A 20,969-nucleotide genomic window follows, 5' to 3' on the forward strand; every position below is an offset into this window, starting at 1 on the left:
TCTGTTTTAATTGGGACTTTGTAAAAAGAAGCATGCTGAGAATTTCTGTGATTAGCAGTTCCCTATAGGGAACTTCAGGGGCATTCCCTTACCTGCCTTTATCCCAGATGCCAGGAGCAGTTGAGGAGCTGCCCTGCCAACATTATCCTATCAAATGGGTGAGCATAAATAACAATTGCTGCAGGACTACAGGTCAGCAAACCAAGGAAGTCACAAGCCCCAAAAATGGTCTTGTGAGAGTCCGAACACGTAGGAATTGCTGGCTGTGGAATAGAGGCTGTGCCTCCTATCAGTCACCTCTTAATTGTGAATGTGTTTACTTGTGTGTTGTAGGTGGCAAAAGCAGTGTCTCACTCCTTGAATAACTGTGTGAACTGCCTGCCTGGACAAAAGGATGTGGATGTGGCCTTAAAGAGTATTGGGGAGTCCAGCAAGAAGCTCCTTGTGGATTCGGTGAGATGCTTTTAACATGGAAATGAATTTCAGAGAACTGAAGAGCAGATCTGGGTTCCTCATGTGTCAAATCACTATTTAGTAAATGTGCCTTAAGTGTGCTTCATGTAAGCTCTGTTTAAGTTTATGCACCTTTAAGCAGCTGCTCCTTTGACTGAAATGCTGTTCTGGTTTTATGGGAAAGGTGAAATGTGTCTGTGACTTGTGAAGGCAATACTGAAATTGTTGCCAGAGATCGGTACTAGGGTTTTTTTTGAAAATGCCAACTGTGACTTAACATTTCGAAGAATATGAAAAGTAGAAAATTATAGTCCCTCTCCTGCCTAGAAGTGATCAGTTCAGTTGAAGGAGCATTGTGATCTATCAAGAAGTGTTTGGTCATTTTGTGCAAGACTAGAATTGTTATATTTGTGTTTAACTGCATCTGTGTCAAAAAAAACCCCTTTTGCACTGGTAATTTGCCAGAAGGTTATATGATTTGAACAGCCTTTTTTTTTTTTTTACTCCTAACAGTGACCTTGCAATCCTGTGAAAGAAGGAGGAATTGTATTTTGATATATTTGTACAATGCCTTTTGGTAAAACCAGGGTTTTTTTACCAAACCTGGTTTATTAAAGAGGGTTCAGAGTCATTCTGAAGAGCTGCCAATACTTGTGTGGTATTGTGAAAATCTTGTTGATGGAAGTGAATGATGACTTGGAGACCAAAATTCTCCAATTTTAGCCACTGAGTTCATCACTTTGAATTTCGTAGTTGAACTATAACATAGCCATTGTTGTCTCTGTCCCTTGAAAATCTTGCAGACTTGTCTGTCCCTTGAGAGAAGCACCAGGACTAAAGTTGTTGGACAGATTTCTGGTTGACAGCTGTCCCAGAGTCCCATCTCTGCATCCAGAACTGAATCAGCAGCAATTCAGTGTCAGGGTTCAGTTGCAGCTTGTATATAAAGCTCCCTTCTCCGTTGCATTTTGTGTTCTTAATCTGTGTTGAACTTTACAGCCATGAAGACGTGACAGACACTAAACCACACACCTCGGTCTCTTACAGCTCCCTCCAAGTTCCAAGTCATTTCAGGAAGCTCAGAGTGAGCTGAACCAGGCAGCAGCAGACCTCAATCAGTCAGCAGGAGAAGTTGTCCATGCCACACGGGGCCAAAGTGGGGAACTGGCTGCAGCCTCTGGAAAATTCAGTGATGATTTCGATGAGTTTCTTGATGCTGGTATTGAAATGGCTGGCCAAGCACAAGTAAGTTCTTGACCATGCTACTTGTGCTACTGTTGACCAAGGGTTATCTTGGGCACAGCAACTTGCAGTGCCGTGTATTTATTGGTCATGTAGCAGCACAGCCTGCTGGTGTGAGCCTGTCCTGATACGACAGGAGATGTTTGTTAGGAAGCAGTCATCCCTGACTGGTCATCTGGAGGGAAGTGAACTCAGCATTTGCATTTTCCCCAGGATATTGGTGTTTGTTCCTGTGTTCAGTCAGAAATATGACTCTGTACTCCTGTCCAGTTTGGGCAGGTAACTAATTTGAGCTGTACTATCTGAAGGTACAAAGGTGTGCTGAACCTCTCCAAGCTTATGGAAGGGGTTGCTTCTCTTCTGGAACATAATTTATGTGAACACTGTTCAAAATTTGTTCAAAATCTTTGCTACTTTTGAAATGCTTTAAGTAGAGGGAGGAAAAGACACATTGATATCCCTCTGGGGTGCTGTGGGCCTGCTACAGAGTGGAGCAAACACTTGAAGAGGGCCATGGCTCTGACAGAAAGCACTTGGTCTTGTGTTCAGTGATTTAAAATCTGGCAGATTCTATTCTGATGAACTCGGTGACAGTCAGGAATGTCGTCCCATGTTGCCCAGATTGTTCCTGGTAGTCTGGGTGCTTCATTTTATCTTACTGGGTATAGTTGGGCTGGATTACACTAACTGGTCATTTGACAATGGTTTAGCACAACAAATGTCAGCAAATAAAAAAGGATCCCGTATCAGGAGAGATAGGAGGACTTGCAGAAAAAAGGATGTGCAGACAGTTTTGCCCGAGTTAGTGGAAGGACCTTGCAAACGTAGGAAATGATTGCCAAAGGAAAACTGCCAGAAGGTCTGGGGTGTGTCAGTCCTTTGAGGTCATTTATGAAGTGTCTCGAGAGCAGATGCTTTGTAGATAGAGCTCAGTAGAGAGGTCAGACACTGACTGCTGGTTATTCTCCATCAGAACTTAATCATTTGGGTTCCAGATCTGTGAAGTGAGTTAGGATCCAAATCCAGCTGCTGCTCTGAGACTGAGCAGGAGTCGGGTACCTGCCTGTCCCTTTAGCTGTGGACCTCATTGACTGTTAGAATGTTTTGTCTGAGGCAATTCAGTGATGGCAAAGGTAGAAATGATGCTCTAAATGGCTGCTTGAAATGAGAATTCCAACTGTTGGTGACCCTGTGGCCCTTGGGAATTTGCTTATCCTGCTGCCATAGAGGATGATAACCATCTTAGTTACTGATGGGTGATCTCTCAAAAGAGAATGCCTTGTGCCTGTGTCTAGTTATTTGGCCTGAAGAGATGCCATAGCAGTATTTTGGATGCCTAGCAAAATGTAGGGTTAGGGAGGAAGCAGAATGTAGTAAATATAAAGTAAAAGCTATTCACATCAGCTGAGTAATATGCAACATCTTTACATAAAATCTTGAAGAGAATGTTAGAAAGAATGGATTCACTTCTAGTGATTACTGACAGAAGAGTCTAATCACAGCTGTTTGCTGTGAAAGTGCAGTACTTCTCTGCATATTTATATGCAGGTTTCCCTTTTCAAGCAACAGCTTAAAATAAGTAATAGGACGTCCTAGTCAGCATGTTGACCGAAGTAGGCTTGTAGAAACTTGTTTTCTTGGGATAGAGGACTTTCTGGAGAGATATTTTTGTGAGAGTAATCCCAGTTAGTTGCTGGAGAGCCTGTGAGGGACACAGAGGATGCTGGAACACAGAGTGTACGCTGCCTGAATAATGTGCAGCAGTTGTGCCAGGCAGAGACACACGAGAGTCTCGACAACAAAAGCATTGTCCAACAAGTAGTAAAGTTTCTCCATTGCTCATTTTGAATACAGCCATTGTTAGAAACCAGGCTATTTGTTGTATGAGTTTGTTTCTCTGTGATGTGAGTGAAGCTGGAGGCACCTGTTGGGGTGAACAGAGGCTTTGGTCCATCATCCCCTTCTCTGGACTCATGTGTGCCAGCGGTTTCAGGTGGATGAACAAACTGGGTTTCCAAATACGGTTTTAGCACATTGTTGCCATTTCTGCACTTAATGTTATGCTGCTGTGGCTTTCCAGACTAAAGAGGACCAGATTCAAGTCATAGGTAACCTCAAGAGCATCTCTATGGCTTCCAGCAAGCTGTTACTGGCTGCCAAGTCTCTCTCTGTTGATCCTGGAGCTCCTAATGCCAAGAACCTCTTGGCGGCAGCAGCAAGGTAAGGATGTGTTGCTTTCTTTAGGTTTTCCTGAGATATTTGCTTTTCTCTGTGATATTTATATTGTGCTTAAATATTCTTCTGCTGTTGACAGTTAACTGAGTGGCTGGACCTGCAGTCCTATTTAAATGAAAGTTGCTTATGTTGGAGTAGTTCCTTCAGTGGCATAACTTGTTACCCTCAGTGGAAATAAGAACCAGCAGTTGAAGATTTGGCCTGATTTTTGAAAGCAACCAGTGTATTTTCCCTACTGTTTTTTCCCCATCTCTGTTCTGATAAGGCAGTAGCTAACAGAAAGCCTCTCAATCCCTGAAACAAAAGAAATTGAATAATATTCTTTTATAGAACATGCTAAAAATCATGTTGAAGCTACTATCACTAACAGTGTGCACGTGTGCATGAACAGGAATGCTTGAAAGGGTTAGATGCTACATTTATTTATTTGGTGCAGGATACCCTTACTTTAAGGATTATGAATCCACTCTTTTGGTAAAGGATCTCCTAAAGAATTTATGCTACTTTAGTTTGTCATATTTGTTTGTCAGTTTTTTGGTTGGTTGGTTGGTTGTTGGGGTTTTTTTTAAGTAAAAATTCTGACATCCACCTTGTCTCCCTGGAAATAAATAGCATCTAGGAAAATTGTAGATTATCAAAGACAGGCTGCTTCAAAGGGAAGGAGCTGCATGAGCTCTTGTTACTGCCACAGATTTCTGCCTTAGGCTGGAACATTCCTGCTTGGAGTGTAGAGGAAGTTAAGGGAAACCCAGGTGGTTGTTGGTTCCTGCCAGGCTGGAATTCCCTGTGGAAGCACGTGCTAGAACAAGGCAGATGAGCCATGCAGAGCCTGTAGATGCTCTGTGTGTCCACGTGTGCCTGTGTGCATAAGGCTTTTCATACATCAGGTAACCCTGTGGAGTAAATATTGCACCAATTCTCAGTTTAGGATGCTAAGGAGACACTGTATTTCCCTCTCAGATCCTCTGGGGCAGCTTGTGACAAGCTTGCCAGGGCTCTTTTTTCTTTCCCTGCTATGATATGGTCAGGGTCAAATACTTTTGCTTTCTCTTTCCTCATGAAAAATGAAAAAAAAAGGCTCAGCTTCCTTATTATAAGATGGCCTCTCATTTTTCTCTTATCATCTGTGGTACTGTGATTAATCTTCTTGTGGTTTTTGGGGGTTTGGTTTTTTTTCTCTCCCCCCTTTGCTCCAGCTGTAATAGACACTCAAACTTTTTCTGTAGCTTTGTCTTCCTAGTGAAGGAGTTTTTCTTGGCTTCCTCTGACAGTCTCACTGTCCTGGAATTTAACATAAATATAATATATCTAATAAGCACATCCTGTTTCCTTCTGTAGCCATCCATCTAGGTAATCATGTTATCAATATGTTATCAAGTGCCTGTTTCTGAAAGGGAAAATAATGCAAATGCCATTCAGTTTTCAAGGCCAGAGGAAAACATATTCTCCATGCACTCCAATTTCACTCATTTTCTCTTCTTCAGGGAGCTGCTTTCCTGGGTTGTTGGTTGTGAGTCCAAAATGAATGCAGTCATAATGAATTTTGCTTATTATCAGAGCATTCATCAGGAAGACCAGTAGTGACTGTTTTGTGTGTCAACCTGTGTTCAAGAGGTGTGAACTCCCATGGAAACATAATTCTTCTGCACACCTTGTTCTCTGTGAATATAAACCTAAGGGAGAATGTCAATTATTAGTTAAAGAGAAAAAAAACCCAATTTGGTAACAGAGCATAGAAATATATAACAGGACTATGTGTGTGTAATACAGTGTGCCAGACAAGACACAAGACACTTGAGACAAAACCCAGACTATCTACAAAAGGAAACAATACAAAAAGCATCTGTAGCTTCCCATTTCTGTAGCAAAATGCTGTCAAATTTGCTGCAGTTTCTGAAATAGAACTGAAATGAAAAATAGCTCGTTCTTGAAGCTCTGTGTAGCTGCACAACAGGCTAAAAACATCCAGCAGATCCATGTGGAGACCTGAGAAAAACCACAACACTGTATTGCAGCCTTTGGGATCTTCAGGAAGGAGAAGTTATGCACTAGGAAAATCCTACTTTTGATGAAGTAGTTCTTTTAAGCTGTTAGTTACCAGCTAATTTAATGGTCTGGTAAAAAGGTGTGGTGAGAGAAAAATAACGTTTTTGTTCCTGTGAAGCTTGTTAAAGACGAGTTGTCTAGCTGAGCTCTATAACATACTGTTAAGCCCCAAACACTGAAAAGATGTAGTAAAAGACCCCAGTTTTATGTCTTTATGCAGTATGCAGTTAATGATACAAAAGTTTTACTAAGAGGAATAGTTTAACTTTAAAATACACCTTTTTTCCCTTCTCATCTCCCCAGAGCTGTGACTGAGAGTATAAACCAGCTCATCACACTGTGCACCCAGCAGGCTCCCGGCCAGAAGGAATGTGACAATGCACTCAGAGAACTGGAGGTATTACTATATTTCAAAAGTTCTTGTGAATAAAAGTGGACCCCAAGGGTTTGTTTCCCTTGTGTTCTTTGTCTGATCCACTGCTGTCACTGTCCTTTCCCTTGCTGTCTGTGGCAGGGGTTTAATTGCATACGAGGTAAGAGCAGAACCTGTGTGAGCATCTTGTAGTTTTGGCCAGAATGGAATTTGCTGCTCTGTCCCCATCTCCTCTTTCCTGCCCTCCAAAGGCACAATTTAGTCCTTATTATTCACACCTGCTGTGACTGAAGGAAGGATCATGATGAGATGGACGTTTCCAGCACCAGCAGAGCGCTGGAGGGAGCTGCAGTGGCTCGATTTTTCCACTTACAGGATGTTGGTACTGACATCCCACTTGAGGCTGATGTTTTCTTACCCTCTTTTACCTTGACATTTCTTAGTGTAGATTTTTGATGCCTCGTTTCTGCCTTGTCACAGCCAAACTGATGCCACGTGTGTGTCAATACAGGCTCTCACAAGGGATGTTCTTGTTCATGAGTGAAAGGTTTCACTGGCTAAATAGTGGGTCAGCTGAAAGACCTAATTCCAAGGTTTTGCACTGATCCCAGACACAGCTGTTTACAGTGGTAGAAAATAAGATCTTTTTATTTAAATGAAATGTTTGATGTGTGCTGTCAAGGTCAGAACATCAAGGGATGACTGTCCTGTGTAGAGAGCATAAAACACCATTAAGCTTTTTACTTCTAGCCCTTAGTGTCAAAAGGATGCAAAGGTCATTGCAATGCATTCCAGGATATTGTGAATTTTCTTAATATCTGAGTCCATGGTTATCATCCCAAAATGTTGGTAGAGTTCCCCTAGGAGCTGCTTTGTACTTCTGAATTCTCAGCTTCTTATGTTTGGAAGTGTTCTCTCCTTGGTCAGAAGGAGAGTCCAAAATATAGAAATAGGAAACAGGAAATTGGGCCATAATGTAAAGGAGCAAGCAGAGGGAATGAAGTTTCTCAGGACTTCCTGAAAGACTGATGGGGAGAGATCTGCAAAACAGCAGGGATGTGACAGGTGAGGATTTCCAGCTAATGAGCCACAGAAAACTGAGAGCTTAGAGGAGAAATGCAGGGCAGAACAGGCTCAAAAAGCCCTTGCAGAGGGTTCTGTGCCAATAGGACACAATTGCATGTGCTGGCATGGATTGGGAGCAGAGCCTGCAAAGGGCAGAAGGAAGATCTGTAGCATCTTGAACTTCAGGAAACAGTAGCCAGAGAGGGACAGTTAGTGAAAAATCCTGTTTGTATGGAATTAGATTAATTTCTGGAAAAGGAGAAACGCAGGCAAAATCACACAGTCCTGAAATCTGACTGGAGACTCACATCAAAGTGACCTGAGGAACCTAACAAATTTTAGGAGGAGTCTTAACTTTCATTTTCTCTTTGCAATGATTAGACTCTTACCTCTTCCCTTCATTTCCCCACTTCATTGCCTACTATTCCTAGGGTTCCCAAGGCTTCTTAAGTACTGCAGATCATTGTTTCTGTAGAAAGAGTGTGCCTCAGCTTGGATTTGATACTGTTGGAATGCTCTGTAGTCTTCTCTGGAGACTCTGGAAAACTGTGTTTAGAGAGGACCTTACTGTCTGACCTCCAGTGAGGTGATTAAACTTGCCCCAAATTTCAGCTGAAAGAGTAACACAAATGTGTGTCAGTGGGAAGTTTGTGCTGGCTTGTATTTTGCTGCTCTGTTTCCTTGTGTTCTCAGGGCCTCTGTCTCAGAGACCTTGTTTGCTTTGCAAATTGTTATTTAATAGACCACAACAGTGAAGAGTTGCTGCAATGTCTGTGAGACCTGAGAGACAGGAGAGGCCCCTGGAAATGGTTTTCTGGATACCACTTCTTCACATCACGTTTTTCTCTATTTTAATTGCTGTAAGACTTTTATAAAGCAATAGTTGAGCTGTTAAAAACACTGCAGGTGTATCTTAATGTGTTACAAGAAGAGCCCAAGTGTTTGAAATCATGCCTTGATTTCCTTTAGGTGGAAAGCAAATGTCAGCTACAGCTGTTAGGATCTTTCTATACTTAACTGATTTTACTTTTACTGGCAAGATTAAGTCTTCTCTGCCTGATATTTTGCAGAAAAACAGTGTTCCTCCAAACTTGAAAAAAGGCCTACTGCAGGTATTTTTATGAATAAAAGAATTAGTCTCCTGCATTTTTTCAGCTTTTTACAAGCTTTGTTACCTAACTGCTTTCATTCAGTGAATATGTGACTCGGGTCACATTGTTATTTCCAGGACTCAGAGTCACCTCAGAAAAAGGAATTAAACCCAACTAGTCAATGTAGTTTTCTGACAGAGGGAGGAGCCATTCTGGGGGATGTGCACTTAGTTTGGTAGCCCTTTGTGTTTCTAGACAGTGCTCAACAAATGGTAGCTATTTTTCCTACCACTATTTTAATTCCATTTATGAAATTTAAAATAGTGCTGAAAACATGCATTAGACTGGTGCCAACTGACAGAAAACCAGATTGCCTTGTGTCAGCTGAGCATCTCTGGCTGACCATAGGTCACTCATCACAAACCACAGTAGCCTGTGTTACCAGCAGATCCACTGGTGCACCAGTGTGTGGTGACACTGTGGAAGGGTAGGATTGTACAGATGTGTGAGACTCCACTGCTATAAGCAGGACAGGTGTGGTGGTCTGTGTTCTTTCCAGCTCAGTATTTCAGGCCCTGTCAATAATCAGAGGTTTTTTTGTTAACTTCAGACAGTTAAGGGGATGCTGGACAACCCCAATGAGCCTGTGAGTGATCTCTCCTATTTTGATTGTATTGAGGGCGTCATGGAAAACTCAAAGGTAAGTTCTTTCTTCCCCACTTCTGTGCCAATTGTAAAGCCTGTTTGAATTTTCAGAAGTTTCCACATGCATATCAAATATGTTGGAGATGCAGTCAGTGCTGCATTCCTTGATAACCTCAGCCTGAGGTAGGTCTCTGAGAGGTGATTTCAGTTTTTGGTCACTTAGAAGGCATGTCACCTCGGTAAGACATTTTTAATTAAGTGACTGTTGTGCAGTGCTGTTCAAGTTTCTCCTCTCTCCCTTCCTCTCCTGTGCATTAGACAGCACATCATACTTTGGTGACATATTTTGACTGCAGCTATGTGAGAATGGCCCAAAGCATGAATGGGAGGCTTGGCAATGAAATACCATTGTATCATTCTGTGCACAACAGCTCAGAGAAATGTCTGAGCAGCCCAGACACTCCAGCACATCCGAAAATCTGTGTGAAGTCTCTGAAGTTATTTTTAATTTTACCATGCTTTGCATCTTCCTTTGAAGCCTGCTTTTGGTGTCCTTTTAATTTGATGTGCTGGAGTTGTCTCGATCCTTCCTTCTCTGAAAGAAAAAAAGAAGTGCCTGACGGGTGTGCATGTCATCTTCTGTCTAATGCTCTGCAGTCAGAAAACCAGACTTGGAATTTTAAAACAAAGTGAACTGAATTCAGTGGGACACACTGTGGGAATTAATGTGTATTCTGACAGTCAGATGGTGCCAGCAGTCCAGGTGCAGTTTCATTTACACAGAGTTTCTGAATTTAGGGACAAAGATGATGCTGGATGTGTTGACAGCATCTGCAGGACTGGCTGCAGTCTGTGAAGTGCACTCGACTGCCAGGGGGGCTGGGGTGACTGGAGGATGACAGCAAAAATAATGAGGCTCAATTCTGTGTCCTCCTAGTCATTGGAGCTGTAACAGTGCTCGTGTCTGCATGTCTGATCCCTTACAGCACACAGAGGAATGTGCTCAGTTCAGGGAGGTCATTAGCTAGCTCAAAATTCAGAAGCCAAGTCCAAGAGGTTTGTGGGCCAGAACTGGCTCACTTGCTGTTGAGTGGTAGGTCTGGAAGATAACTTTGTTTTTTAATTTCTGAAGTCCTTGGAGAATCATCTTTGTTTCTTCATTTCCGAGGTCCTTGGAGAATCAATGGCGGGCATTTCCCAGAATGCAAAAACTGGGGATCTTTTAGTCTTCGGAGAATGTGTTGGAGTTGCATCCAAGGCTCTTTGTGGCCTCACAGAGGCAGCAGCTCAGGTAAGCTACTGAGCTGAGTGAAGCAAATATGTTTTCATTTTTTAGCAAGCTCATGTTTTGGGTTTGTAAATCTGAGATTCACTTCCTTGTGGTCAATAAATGATGACCTTGTACTACCTGGTGTGCTTGTGTGGATCCACAGACACTGTGCACACACTGCTGCACTCTGCAGAAGGAGCAGGTGCAATAACATGCATATTCAATAAGGAAGGGAAATGACATCAAGAAGGAAACTGCTGTGGATAAAGCCAAGCTGCAGCATATGGAATTCATGTTTGCAGCTCAAGCTCAGAGCTGTTGCATCATAGAGAAGTGCACAAAAAGCAGCTGCAGGTACAATTAATGAATCAAGTTTGTAAAACTTCTTAAGGAGCACTACTGATTTCAGACATTAGGACTAAGAGGGAACCTGTTTCAACTGTTTAAATACTTCTGGAATAACCAAAATTCTTCAGCTGCTGCAACAAACTAGGGTCTGGTTGCTGTGATTTCAGTGATATGATAACTGAACTGTAGAGAGCTGGTACAGCCTCCTCAGGGAAGGATTTGGCTGGGGGGATCATGTTCTGCAGCTGAAAACCTCTTCTTAATTTTCCCAAATATGGAATGTCTCAGTGTGGACTTAATCTCCTCCACATCTGCCCCTGCACTGCCTAACTGCCATGTTGAGGTGACAGGTAATTGTATCTGTAAGGGATACAAGAAATCTGCAGGTATGGTCTGACAAAAACCCTCATCACCTCTAATTCTGGCTAATACAGGAAATCATTTGCCCACACTTGTGACCCTTAAGGCTCTCTCCATGGGCTATGCCAGTGAAAAAGAATGTTTCCAGGGTTACCAGCTGTCTAAACAGTGGGCAGTTTTGTTTTGCCTAAATGAATTTTTCAAGGGTAAGATTAAGTTTGCTTGGTTTCAGTGGATTTATTGCTAAAAAGAAATGGTAATTGTACTTCACAGTATGATTTCTGAATAACCTCTGACCACCATGTGCTATGACACATAGCAAGCTTATCAAAGATCCAAGATGGATTTAGCATAATTTCTTAGGATTGTTTTCTTCTTTTCTCCATTTCTAGGCTGCTTACCTGGTTGGTATCTCGGATCCAAACAGCCAGGCTGGTCAGCAGGGTCTTGTTGACCCAATCCAATTTGCCAGAGCCAATCAAGCGATCCAGATGGCTTGCCAGAATTTGGTAGATCCAGCAAGCAGCCCATCCCAGGTGATTCCAGAGGATGGCACGAGACCATCACCGTTAGGACACCTGACTTTGCTGTATTTGTCCAGGCAAAGGGGTTTTGGTTTGGAACCGCTGCAGAGCTGGAGCGTGGCAACTGTGACACCCCTTTGACGTTCTGCCTGTTTTGTGCCATCTGTTTTTGCAGGTGTTATCAGCTGCCACCATCGTGGCCAAGCACACCTCTGCCCTGTGCAACGCCTGCCGCATTGCCTCCTCCAAAACTGCCAACCCTGTTGCCAAGAGACACTTCGTGCAGTCTGCCAAGGAGGTTGCCAACAGCACTGCTAACCTGGTCAAAACCATCAAGGTACAAATCCTGCTTAATTGTGCTTCCTTCTTCCTTTGTGGTCTTTGGTTTTGGGGATTTTTGGTTTTTAATTCCTGTTGAGGCAGAATGAGAACAGAGAGAAATATCTTCTCGCTTTCTTGGATATGTGTGGTTTAAAAAATCACTAATTATGGTTCTGAAGACTGGAAAGCACGTTCAGTGCTAAACTGCTGAAGTCCAGATGGAAAAATTGGGCAATATTAATATTAATACTAATATTAATATTAGGAGAGGCAGCTGGCCTATGCAGTATGAAACCCTTCAGCACTGATGTGTTTAATAAGCTTGCACCATAAGAATAGTCTACAAACAACTGAATGTGAAGGATTTTAATGGTGTTAAGTTGCTTAATATCTGGAGATTAGCATAAATATAAGAGAAAAAAAAAAGAAATAATTAATACTGAGAACCAAACAGAAGCCATTTATGTTGGTAATAGTCTCCTGTTAATAGTAATCTTTTATTTTCCAGATACCTGCCAGCAATTTGGCAAGAGGTAGTTTTTCTTCATGGAAGCAGAAATAACACTTGTGAAGCCATAGAGGACTTGAGATTCTAAACCCTTCTGGAAGCCATTAGCAGATCTAATCTGATTTCATTAGCTGAAATGTTTGCTATGAGATTGTGAAAGAGATTGGGTGACTTGTGTGGAAATGAGAGCAATAAATTACTGGTTTGCTTAAAGAAAGAAACCACTGAAAAATTTAAAAATAGGTCTGTAGGAAACAACCACCTTCACAAGCCACAAAAAGGTAGAAATTTAGCCCTTCCCCCCTTTGGAGCATGAGGTGCTGAGACACCACTTGAGAGAGTCGTGGGAGTGCAATGATAGAAAGACCTTTATTCAGTCTCATGAAGCAAAGCAACATTTTAAAGTTTAGGGTCGATAACCAGCTAAGAAAAGAAACACACACCTAAAAGATCACATTCTTTGCATCAGCCCTGCTTGTGGAGGAGCTTTCAAATGTCATAAACACACAGCAGTTTAAAACTGGGAAGAATTAGACCAACTTTCTTCAGTTTTGCTGAGAAGCCCTTTCAGACAGAGCTCAGTCGTGGTTTCCTTTGCAGGCACTGGATGGAGATTTCTCTGAAGAGAACCGTAACAAGTGCAGAATTGCCACTGCCCCTCTGATAGAGGCTGTGGAAAACCTGACAGCATTTGCCTCCAATCCAGAATTTGTCAGCATACCAGCACAGATCAGCACTGAGGTAAGGCAGGATGCTGCACCTCCACCCTCCAAAAGCTGAAAATGTTCAATTAATCCCATGCTGGGAGAGAGTGAGTGTAAAGACCGACCCCAAAATGTTTCCTTGTGCTCCTGGGTGTTCTCAGGGCATTCTGCTGTCTTTTTTTAATGTCTGACCTTGAATTTTCCACCAATAGGATGAGCAAGTCTCCTGTTAGCAAAGCAATACAGCACAGGTGACTTGCATGCCTTGGTAGCTGGATTCTTCCATGTGATAAAGTAATAAATTGAAGTAATAAATTATCCTTTTTCCCTCAGTAGCAGCTTTAACAAATGAAACCTAATTGGTTCTGAAAAAGATTGAAGGGACATCGCTGGGGTTTTTTCCTCTTTCACCCACAAGTTCTCCATCCTCAAACCCTGTAACTACAGCATAGTAGAATTTGAAGAGGCTAATAAAGAATTTGTTGGTTTTGAGGTTCTTTTTCTGTGAGGAAAAGAGATAAAAAAATAAATCCTTCAAGCTTCATAAAAGCTAGAGGTCATGTATTGTTACTGACTCTCCAAGTGCTGCTCCCTGCTTTTGTCAGGCTCTGTTCCCAATGGCAATATCAGATGATGCAGTAACTGTTGCAGTCTTAAAGCTTTGGGGCTATAATTGAAATGTAGGTGTGTCCTCCAGGACCTGAGTTTACCACGAGTACCAGCAATAAAATGGATACAGAGATGATGACCCAGTTAGTCATCAGCCATCACTCAGTTAGTAGTCCAACCAACTAATTCCTGGGAAAAGAACACACCTGTTAAAGATTACAAGCTTTGTGACAAATAAAGAATATTTTCAATGATATTTCTGTAGTCTGTGATTAGACAAGTGTAATTGTTTTCTCCTGTTTCTCAGCTGGAAGGTGCCTTTGTAAACCTCAGACGTGTTGCTTAGTATGTTTTAGAGAAAACTGTTGGTCTGTGATTTCTTTATTTCTATTTCTGAGTTGACTCTCTGTGAGTAGTACAATAGAGGAAATTATAATGCCATTTTCATGATGTTAATTAAACAGACTTCTAGGGGCAGGAAGTGTGGACAAACTCAATCATTTAAATGTTCTCTCTCTCTTCACGTGCCTTTCTGACCACAGGGGTCACGAGCACAGGAGCCCATTCTGGTTTCTGCTAAGACAATGTTGGAGAGCTCCTCTTTGTTGATCAAAACTGCCCGTTCTCTGGCCATCAATCCAAAAGACCCTCCTACGTGGTCTGTGCTGGCTGGGCATTCCCACACGGTCTCAGACTCCATCAAGAGCCTCATCACCTCCATCAGGTATGACTTTTGGAGGAGCAGCGTGGTGGCAATAACTGAGCAGCTGCTCTTCAAGAAAAATACCATATGGCCATTAGCACTGTGTTATTTTTCCACGGATGGAAATGACTCTGTGATGCACAATATCTCCCCAGTTACCCTGGGTGTTTAATCAGAATTGATGACTGCAGCACCCTGCAGCACAGGGCTGGTCTGGGTTTGTGTTCTGCTCTCCTGAGGTAAATGTAACAGAGAATGCTGTACAAAATGGAAATTGTAGCTAATGTTACCTCCATGTGCAGATCCTGTACCAACGTGTAATACATGGGAAACAGCTTTTTCTTTTTTTTTAAGGTCAGACAGTGTATAAATTACCTTTGCTGTCTGTTCTTTGCTATAGCGTTCTCTGTGTAGTTGCAAGAATCCTGTAGCAAGAAGTGAATATTCTTTATTTTTGGACTGAACCTCTCTGTCCATTTCTCAAGGAAAATTTTAAAGCATAGATCTATATTTAACCTCTTTGTATAGATTAACTCAAAATGGCATGAAAACAGCGAGCCAAGCAGTGTTCACGGTTTTATTGATCTTTGATAATGATTGTACTGAAATAGCAAACTGCGTGTCAGGGCAAAGTACTCAGAAACTAATCTTTGGTCAAAAATACCTGGACTGAATGTAACTCCTGAGGAATTGTTTTCTGAGACAGTTGTCTCAGAATGTGAAATGATTTTTTCCTGGTGTCTGTTGCAATTTTCATCGAAACCTTTATTATTGGGCCAGTCTGGCCTCCCTGAGGAGATTGAATTTCAACTTTTCTTCTGAGGCAACCATTTTTGTCTGTGTAACCATTAAGACAGGAGTGGGGGTCTGTGTGTGTGTGTGTGTGAAAGTCTGTGCACAGATACCAAAATGCTGTAGGTAGAACAAAGCTGACCTTGGTCCTCGTTGCTCTCCTCCCACGTGTTTCATGTACTGTCAGGTCACCCAGCACCCCTGTGTGATCCAGGAAGGAGCTGCCTCCTGTTACGACCCGCTCCAGAAAAAGGGGAGGGGGGTAACCCAGGTTCTTATCAATAATTCTCTTGGGGTGGATTAGAGTGAAACGACACTGAATAATCAGTGTCTGAAAACATATCTAGGTAGGGTTCATTTTAACACTTTTGTTTGAACAGGTATGTCAGCATTTTGGGTGTTGTCATCTATATCATCTATCACAGGGATAACCCCTGGGGGGAAAATGCATAAGGGAGAGAAAGGAAAGCCAGGATAAGGGTAAGGAGAGTAAGGGAAAGCAAAGCTGAGAGTGGAAGGCTGTCTATAGTCACCACCCACGGGGTCCAGCGATGGGACTTGGCAGTTGCAGCTTCCATGTCCGTGAGTTGAGGTGTGGCCTTGGTCCATTGGGGGTGAAGGAGGGAAGCCCCCACACTCCAAGAAGTTATGAGTTATTATATCCATGGTTAGTGTCCCAGGCCATGCCACGAGCCCCCAACATCTCCTGGGTCTGTGCTGAGTTCCCGTGGGGGGTCTGGCAAAAGGGTTTTTCCTGCCTTTCCAGATGGGCAGAGGGGGAGGGATGGGCTTTGATGGACCATCAGAGGTGTAATGCAAGAGTCCTGCAGAAGCCTGCAAAAGTCCCTTGGCAATCCTAGAATGCATAAATCATTAACCATTTCAGTCTCTGACACCTGCTTCCCCCCAGGCTCAGTTCTGTGTCTCTGTCTGGCAGGGACAAGGCCCCGGGGCAGCGAGAGTGTGATTTCTCCATCGATGGGATCAACAGATGCATCAGGGACATCGAGCAGGCGTCCCTGGCCGCCGTCAGCCAGAGCCTGGCCACCAGGGATGACATCTCCGTGGAGGTGAGGGGCAGAGCACAGGCACAGACACAGCAGTGCTGGGCAGCCTCCCTCACCCTGCTGCTTTTCTGGGCGTTGGAAGATATGGAGCTCAGCCCTCGCCACGATCTACTGCCACTGAGGGGAGAAGTGTCCTTACTGGAACCTTTGTAGGCAAAAGCACGCACTGCCCCAAGTGTAGAGATTATGGAAAGGTATTGGTATCACCAGGCAAAAGCAGAGGTGAAAGTAGTTATTTTTTACTGCCACCCACATGTTACTCTGATTTCCTGTGCTAACTTGACAGACTGAGGGTTCCTGTGCTGCTGTGCCATTTGGAAGCCAGGATGTTCCTGAAACTAATCTGTTACTAGAAGTCCAGTGATGTAACTGTTGATGTCCTCTTTCTTAATGCCCATTTTCTCCTCAAAAAAGCAAAATTTGAAGTTGATATTGATATGTTCACATAAAGAAAGCTTCTTTTTCTCCCCCAGCCCCCTTCTCTGCCCTCTTCCCCCCCTCCTCCCCCAGCAGCTCGTGTTGAGATTCTCAGCTTGGTCTTTTCATACTGTTGCTTCTTGAAATTACATGTTTATTCCAGTGGTTTCTTGGGGCTGTAATGCTGGGCACTAGAAACACATGAGACCAAATTAAGCTGAGCAAAAGAGGCTATTGCAGAAAATACGTTGTAATTCTGTTTTATTGGAATGATGAAGTTATCTTGGACACCACGTGGAACTGAAATAAGTGTTACCAAAAATGGCATTTATTTATAAAGCAGTACAGGAGTATTACAAAGAGCAGAAGTAGTATTTATTTTCTCTTGCCTTTTGAGAGTGAGCTAAATCTTGGTGGCTGCCAAGACATCAAGTGCCTCTGAATTAAAAGCCAGTATTTATGTCTTGCTCAGGCCATTAATATGCTTTTTATTTACTCCTGTCCCACAGACAGTGCTCAGGAGGTCAGTGCTCATCTGTCCCTCAGAGATGGCACATTTTTCCTTTGGCTTTCCTTAGTCAGTGGATTTCTCCTATGAGCCTCAAAGTCTACAGCAGAGCTTTACTGATTTTCTGGTTGGAACAGCAATGCTAGATCTTTGTCAGGGCAAGAATAGTCTGGGAGACTGGGAGGACGTTGGTCACATTACAGTGAGAAGGGACACCTACCCCCAAATGTGCTGGAGTGGGAAGGAGCCACCTTCCCCACACTTGTCATATAAACCTAAAGAGGGGCAGATCTATCTGAAAGAGAGTAAAGGAGAAGAGGGTTGAAAGAGGGAAAAGAAGAAAGGAGCAAGTCCATAAAACAAGCTGGCAGTGGATTTCTGCGGGGCAGTGGGACAGTGTTGGCTGATCGAGGGTGGCTGTCACAGTGTGTGCAGCTGGAGAAGGGAACAGCTGTGGTGGTCACTGACCCTTTCTCTCTCTGTTAGGCCCTCCAGGAGCAGCTGACCTCAGTGGTGCAGGAGATTGGCCACCTCATTGACCCCATAGCCACCGCAGCCCGCGGAGAGGCGGCTCAACTGGGCCACAAGGTACTGTCCTGTGACAGGGGCACTGGAGATCCCTGAGAGCTGCATGTTAGGGGATACCCTCATGTCATAGCAGCTTCTCTTCCTGTGGGAGAGCAGAAGAAAGCATGTGTAAGGAGGAAAGATCTGGAATTTTCAAACACTTGGAGCTGAGACCAAATAAACCTGTTTACATTTGGGGCCAGAGGGAAGATATTTTTGCTGAGGTTTTTGATGAGGGGCTTTGTGTAAATGTGCCCCTCTGCTGTACAGAGTGTAAGTATGGTCAAACTCATGCTTATCAGATGTCTGTCCAAAATATCACTATATATTCCTGAGAGAAAAATAAATGACAAGTTTTCTGTGTCAGTGTATTTAATACTGGAAAGGAATCACTCTGTTAGCGTGAGAGCTCTTCCAGAGTTGTACCTGACTGTTTAACTTTGGAAAACCATCAAATATTTCATAGTGTCTCAACTACTGGCAGTTTTGATTCTTGGTTTGCACACCTTTGAGGTGTGCAACAAATTGGGATTGCTAAGATGTAGGTAGTTAGGGAGTCACATTCCTCTTCCTGCTTCTGAGGTGAATGTTGACCTGAGTTGGCAGCACTCTCTTAGAGCCAGGTTTTCCTGCTGCATGCTGTTTGCTTTGACACAGTGTAAAAGGCCTTATGTTTGTGAAATGATTCCTATGATTCAGTTTTTTATTTTTTTTTATTTTTTTTTTAATTATCTGAGAAGCAAGATAGAAGTCTCAAAATTTTATGACTCTTGGCTGTCCACATAGTCTTTTAGATGGAGTAAACCTTTCAATATGTTTTCCAACACATGAAGACATGAAGTACTGCCATTTTTCTTCCCTATGCCAGCCTTCCCCTTTCCTAGAAAGTTGCTTATAGCCCCTACAGACATATGCACTCTTGAATTTTTGAGGCCTTGGGTCTACCAGATGATGCCACAGTGGGCTATTTGTGCATGTACAGTGGAATAATTTATCCCAACACATTACAGGGATTTTGTATCCAGTAAAAACTGTAGGAGGAAAGTCTCATGGATTTCTGTTGTGGCTTTGTAGATGATGTGTCAGGTGACAGGTAGACTGTAAAAATATTCATTCTCATGTAAAATGTGCTTATTTCCCTATAATATGTGTGCAACCCAAAGCAGGTGTTTCCTTAGAATGAGTGTAATGGTTTGGGAGCTGAGGGAGTGGAGGTTGTGAATATGAGCAGTCTCAGAGGTGAACAGAGCAATCCAAGTCCAGTACAGTCCCATCTGTCATCCACAACAAAGATTGAGGGATTCCTCCCTTGCTTGGAGGAGGCACTTTTCAGGGATGCTTCTGAGTGTCACGTGGCTCCTGTGACAGTCTTGAACACAGTTCTATACGACCTGAAGGGACTATGTGCTTCCAAGGGAGGAGGCACATGGCTTTACAAAGGAGCTGGAAGATGGGGGGAGACAGAATCACTGGGCACAGATACAAACCCAGCACTGTACAGTGCAGACAGGGTGTGCTCCTTGAGCCAACCCATGTCCCCGTGGTAACCAGGGAATGGGGTTTCCCCTCAGTTACACCTGAGAAATGTGGTTAATGTCTTTCTGTGGTTGTTCTGGCTTTCTTAGGTAACACAGCTGGCAAGTTACTTTGAACCCCTGGTTTTGGCTGCGGTTGGTGTGGCATCCAAGACACTAAATCATCAGCAGCAGATGACTGTGTTGGACCAGAGCAAGACACTAGCAGAATCTGCCTTACAGATGCTGTATGCTGCCAAAGAAGGGGGAGGAAACCCCAAGGTAAGGTGGTTGTGTGGAATTAAGGACGAGAGAGAAAGGCAGGTGTGGCAGAAAAACCAGCACCTTCCCACTGTACAGCCAAGGGATGTGTTTGCAGTGGAAACGCCACTGACGGCTCTCCTGGTGTCTCCTGTCAGACTGGGAACATTTCTCCAAGCCAGGGTTCCAGTTTGCCTCACACATCCTCTCAGGGGACACTAAGTCAGGGTATTTCAGCAGCTCTGTAGGCTCTAATACAGAAAGCAGATGGTTAAAAACCAGGGCCTACCTGGTCCGTGTCCTGATGGGATGGGACCCTCCCCAACCACGCCAGAGATGGAAGGAGCAGCAGCACATGACAGTTAATAACTCAGGTGTGATTGGCTCTGATGAAGAACCACAGTCCTTAAAGAATATTTGAAAAGACAGCAGGGCCTTATATAAGAGGCTTAAAGTGTTGTGTGCCATGGCTTCTTGCAGGAGTTAACAAATGTCGTTCTGGCTACTTTGCTGCATTGTTTTACTTGTCATCTTTGCCCTGAAGTGTTGTTTTCAGTGCTGCTGTTTTCATTTCTTACATTTCTGTTGTTTGGCACAGAGAGCAGTTTCTGACTGTCTGTTTTGTCACTGTCCCTTCAGGCCTCTCACACTCACGATGCCATCACTGAGGCTGCCCAGCTGATGAAGGAGGCTGTGGATGACATCATGGTCACCCTAAATGAAGCTGCAAGTGAGGTTGGCATGGTTGGGGGTATGGTGGACTCGATTGCAGAGGCAATGAGCAAGGTGAGCATAGAAATTCTGAGCCCTTTTTCACTTTGTGCTTGGCAGCTGATCCACACTGCAGGGCTCTGGAGGAGCCGGTGCTGATTCCTTTTGGCAGTGGTCAGTCATGACATGCTGTCACAGGAAACCTAAAGGTTATTTGATTTTGCAGATTGTGAAATAAAACCGATGTGGGCCATGGGGCTTGTGTTTACAACCTACACAGTACCTGTCAGTAGAATTGCTACAAAATACTTTTGTTCAGCAATATGCTGCCACTTAACTGCCATCTGAGGTCAAGCAACCTCTTATTTTTGCTTCCTTTTTTTCCTCAGCTTTCATGTCAGTCTCTTAAATGAACAGCAGGCCGACCTTGAAGCAAGTTACTTTCAGAGAAGATGATGTCAAAGCTTTAAATGCCTTGCTGTGCTTTGTAATGCGTTCTACTGAAGATGTATAGTTGCAAAATGTACATAAGTTCAATCCAAATAATTGGCTTTTCCTATCCTGACTTAAGAAATGAAGACTTTAGCACATAAAGAAATCTTACATTATCTTCTGGCGCAAACATTTTGGTTTGT

General features: G+C 43.3%; 1 protein-coding gene across 1 annotated transcript in view; it reads left to right on the forward strand.

Moving 5' to 3' along the window:
* Positions 1 to 20,969, forward strand: part of TLN2 (talin 2) — a 97,221-nt gene that overhangs the window by 39,836 nt on the left and 36,416 nt on the right. The window contains exons 27-40 of the mRNA XM_039384071.1: positions 334 to 453; positions 1,501 to 1,698; positions 3,776 to 3,915; positions 6,280 to 6,373; positions 9,116 to 9,205; positions 10,319 to 10,441; positions 11,521 to 11,664; positions 11,828 to 11,989; positions 13,082 to 13,222; positions 14,337 to 14,518; positions 16,227 to 16,359; positions 17,768 to 17,869; positions 19,474 to 19,644; positions 20,263 to 20,409. Coding sequence (XP_039240005.1) covers positions 334 to 453; positions 1,501 to 1,698; positions 3,776 to 3,915; positions 6,280 to 6,373; positions 9,116 to 9,205; positions 10,319 to 10,441; positions 11,521 to 11,664; positions 11,828 to 11,989; positions 13,082 to 13,222; positions 14,337 to 14,518; positions 16,227 to 16,359; positions 17,768 to 17,869; positions 19,474 to 19,644; positions 20,263 to 20,409 — 1,947 coding nt within the window. The remainder of the gene's footprint in view (positions 1 to 333; positions 454 to 1,500; positions 1,699 to 3,775; positions 3,916 to 6,279; positions 6,374 to 9,115; positions 9,206 to 10,318; positions 10,442 to 11,520; positions 11,665 to 11,827; positions 11,990 to 13,081; positions 13,223 to 14,336; positions 14,519 to 16,226; positions 16,360 to 17,767; positions 17,870 to 19,473; positions 19,645 to 20,262; positions 20,410 to 20,969) is intronic.

The sequence above is a fragment of the Pipra filicauda genome, unplaced genomic scaffold, assembly GCF_003945595.2.
Source record: "Pipra filicauda isolate LSUMZ 115617 unplaced genomic scaffold, ASM394559v2 scaffold338_size783178_pilon, whole genome shotgun sequence".
In the NCBI taxonomy this organism is placed as follows: Eukaryota; Metazoa; Chordata; class Aves; order Passeriformes; family Pipridae; genus Pipra; species Pipra filicauda.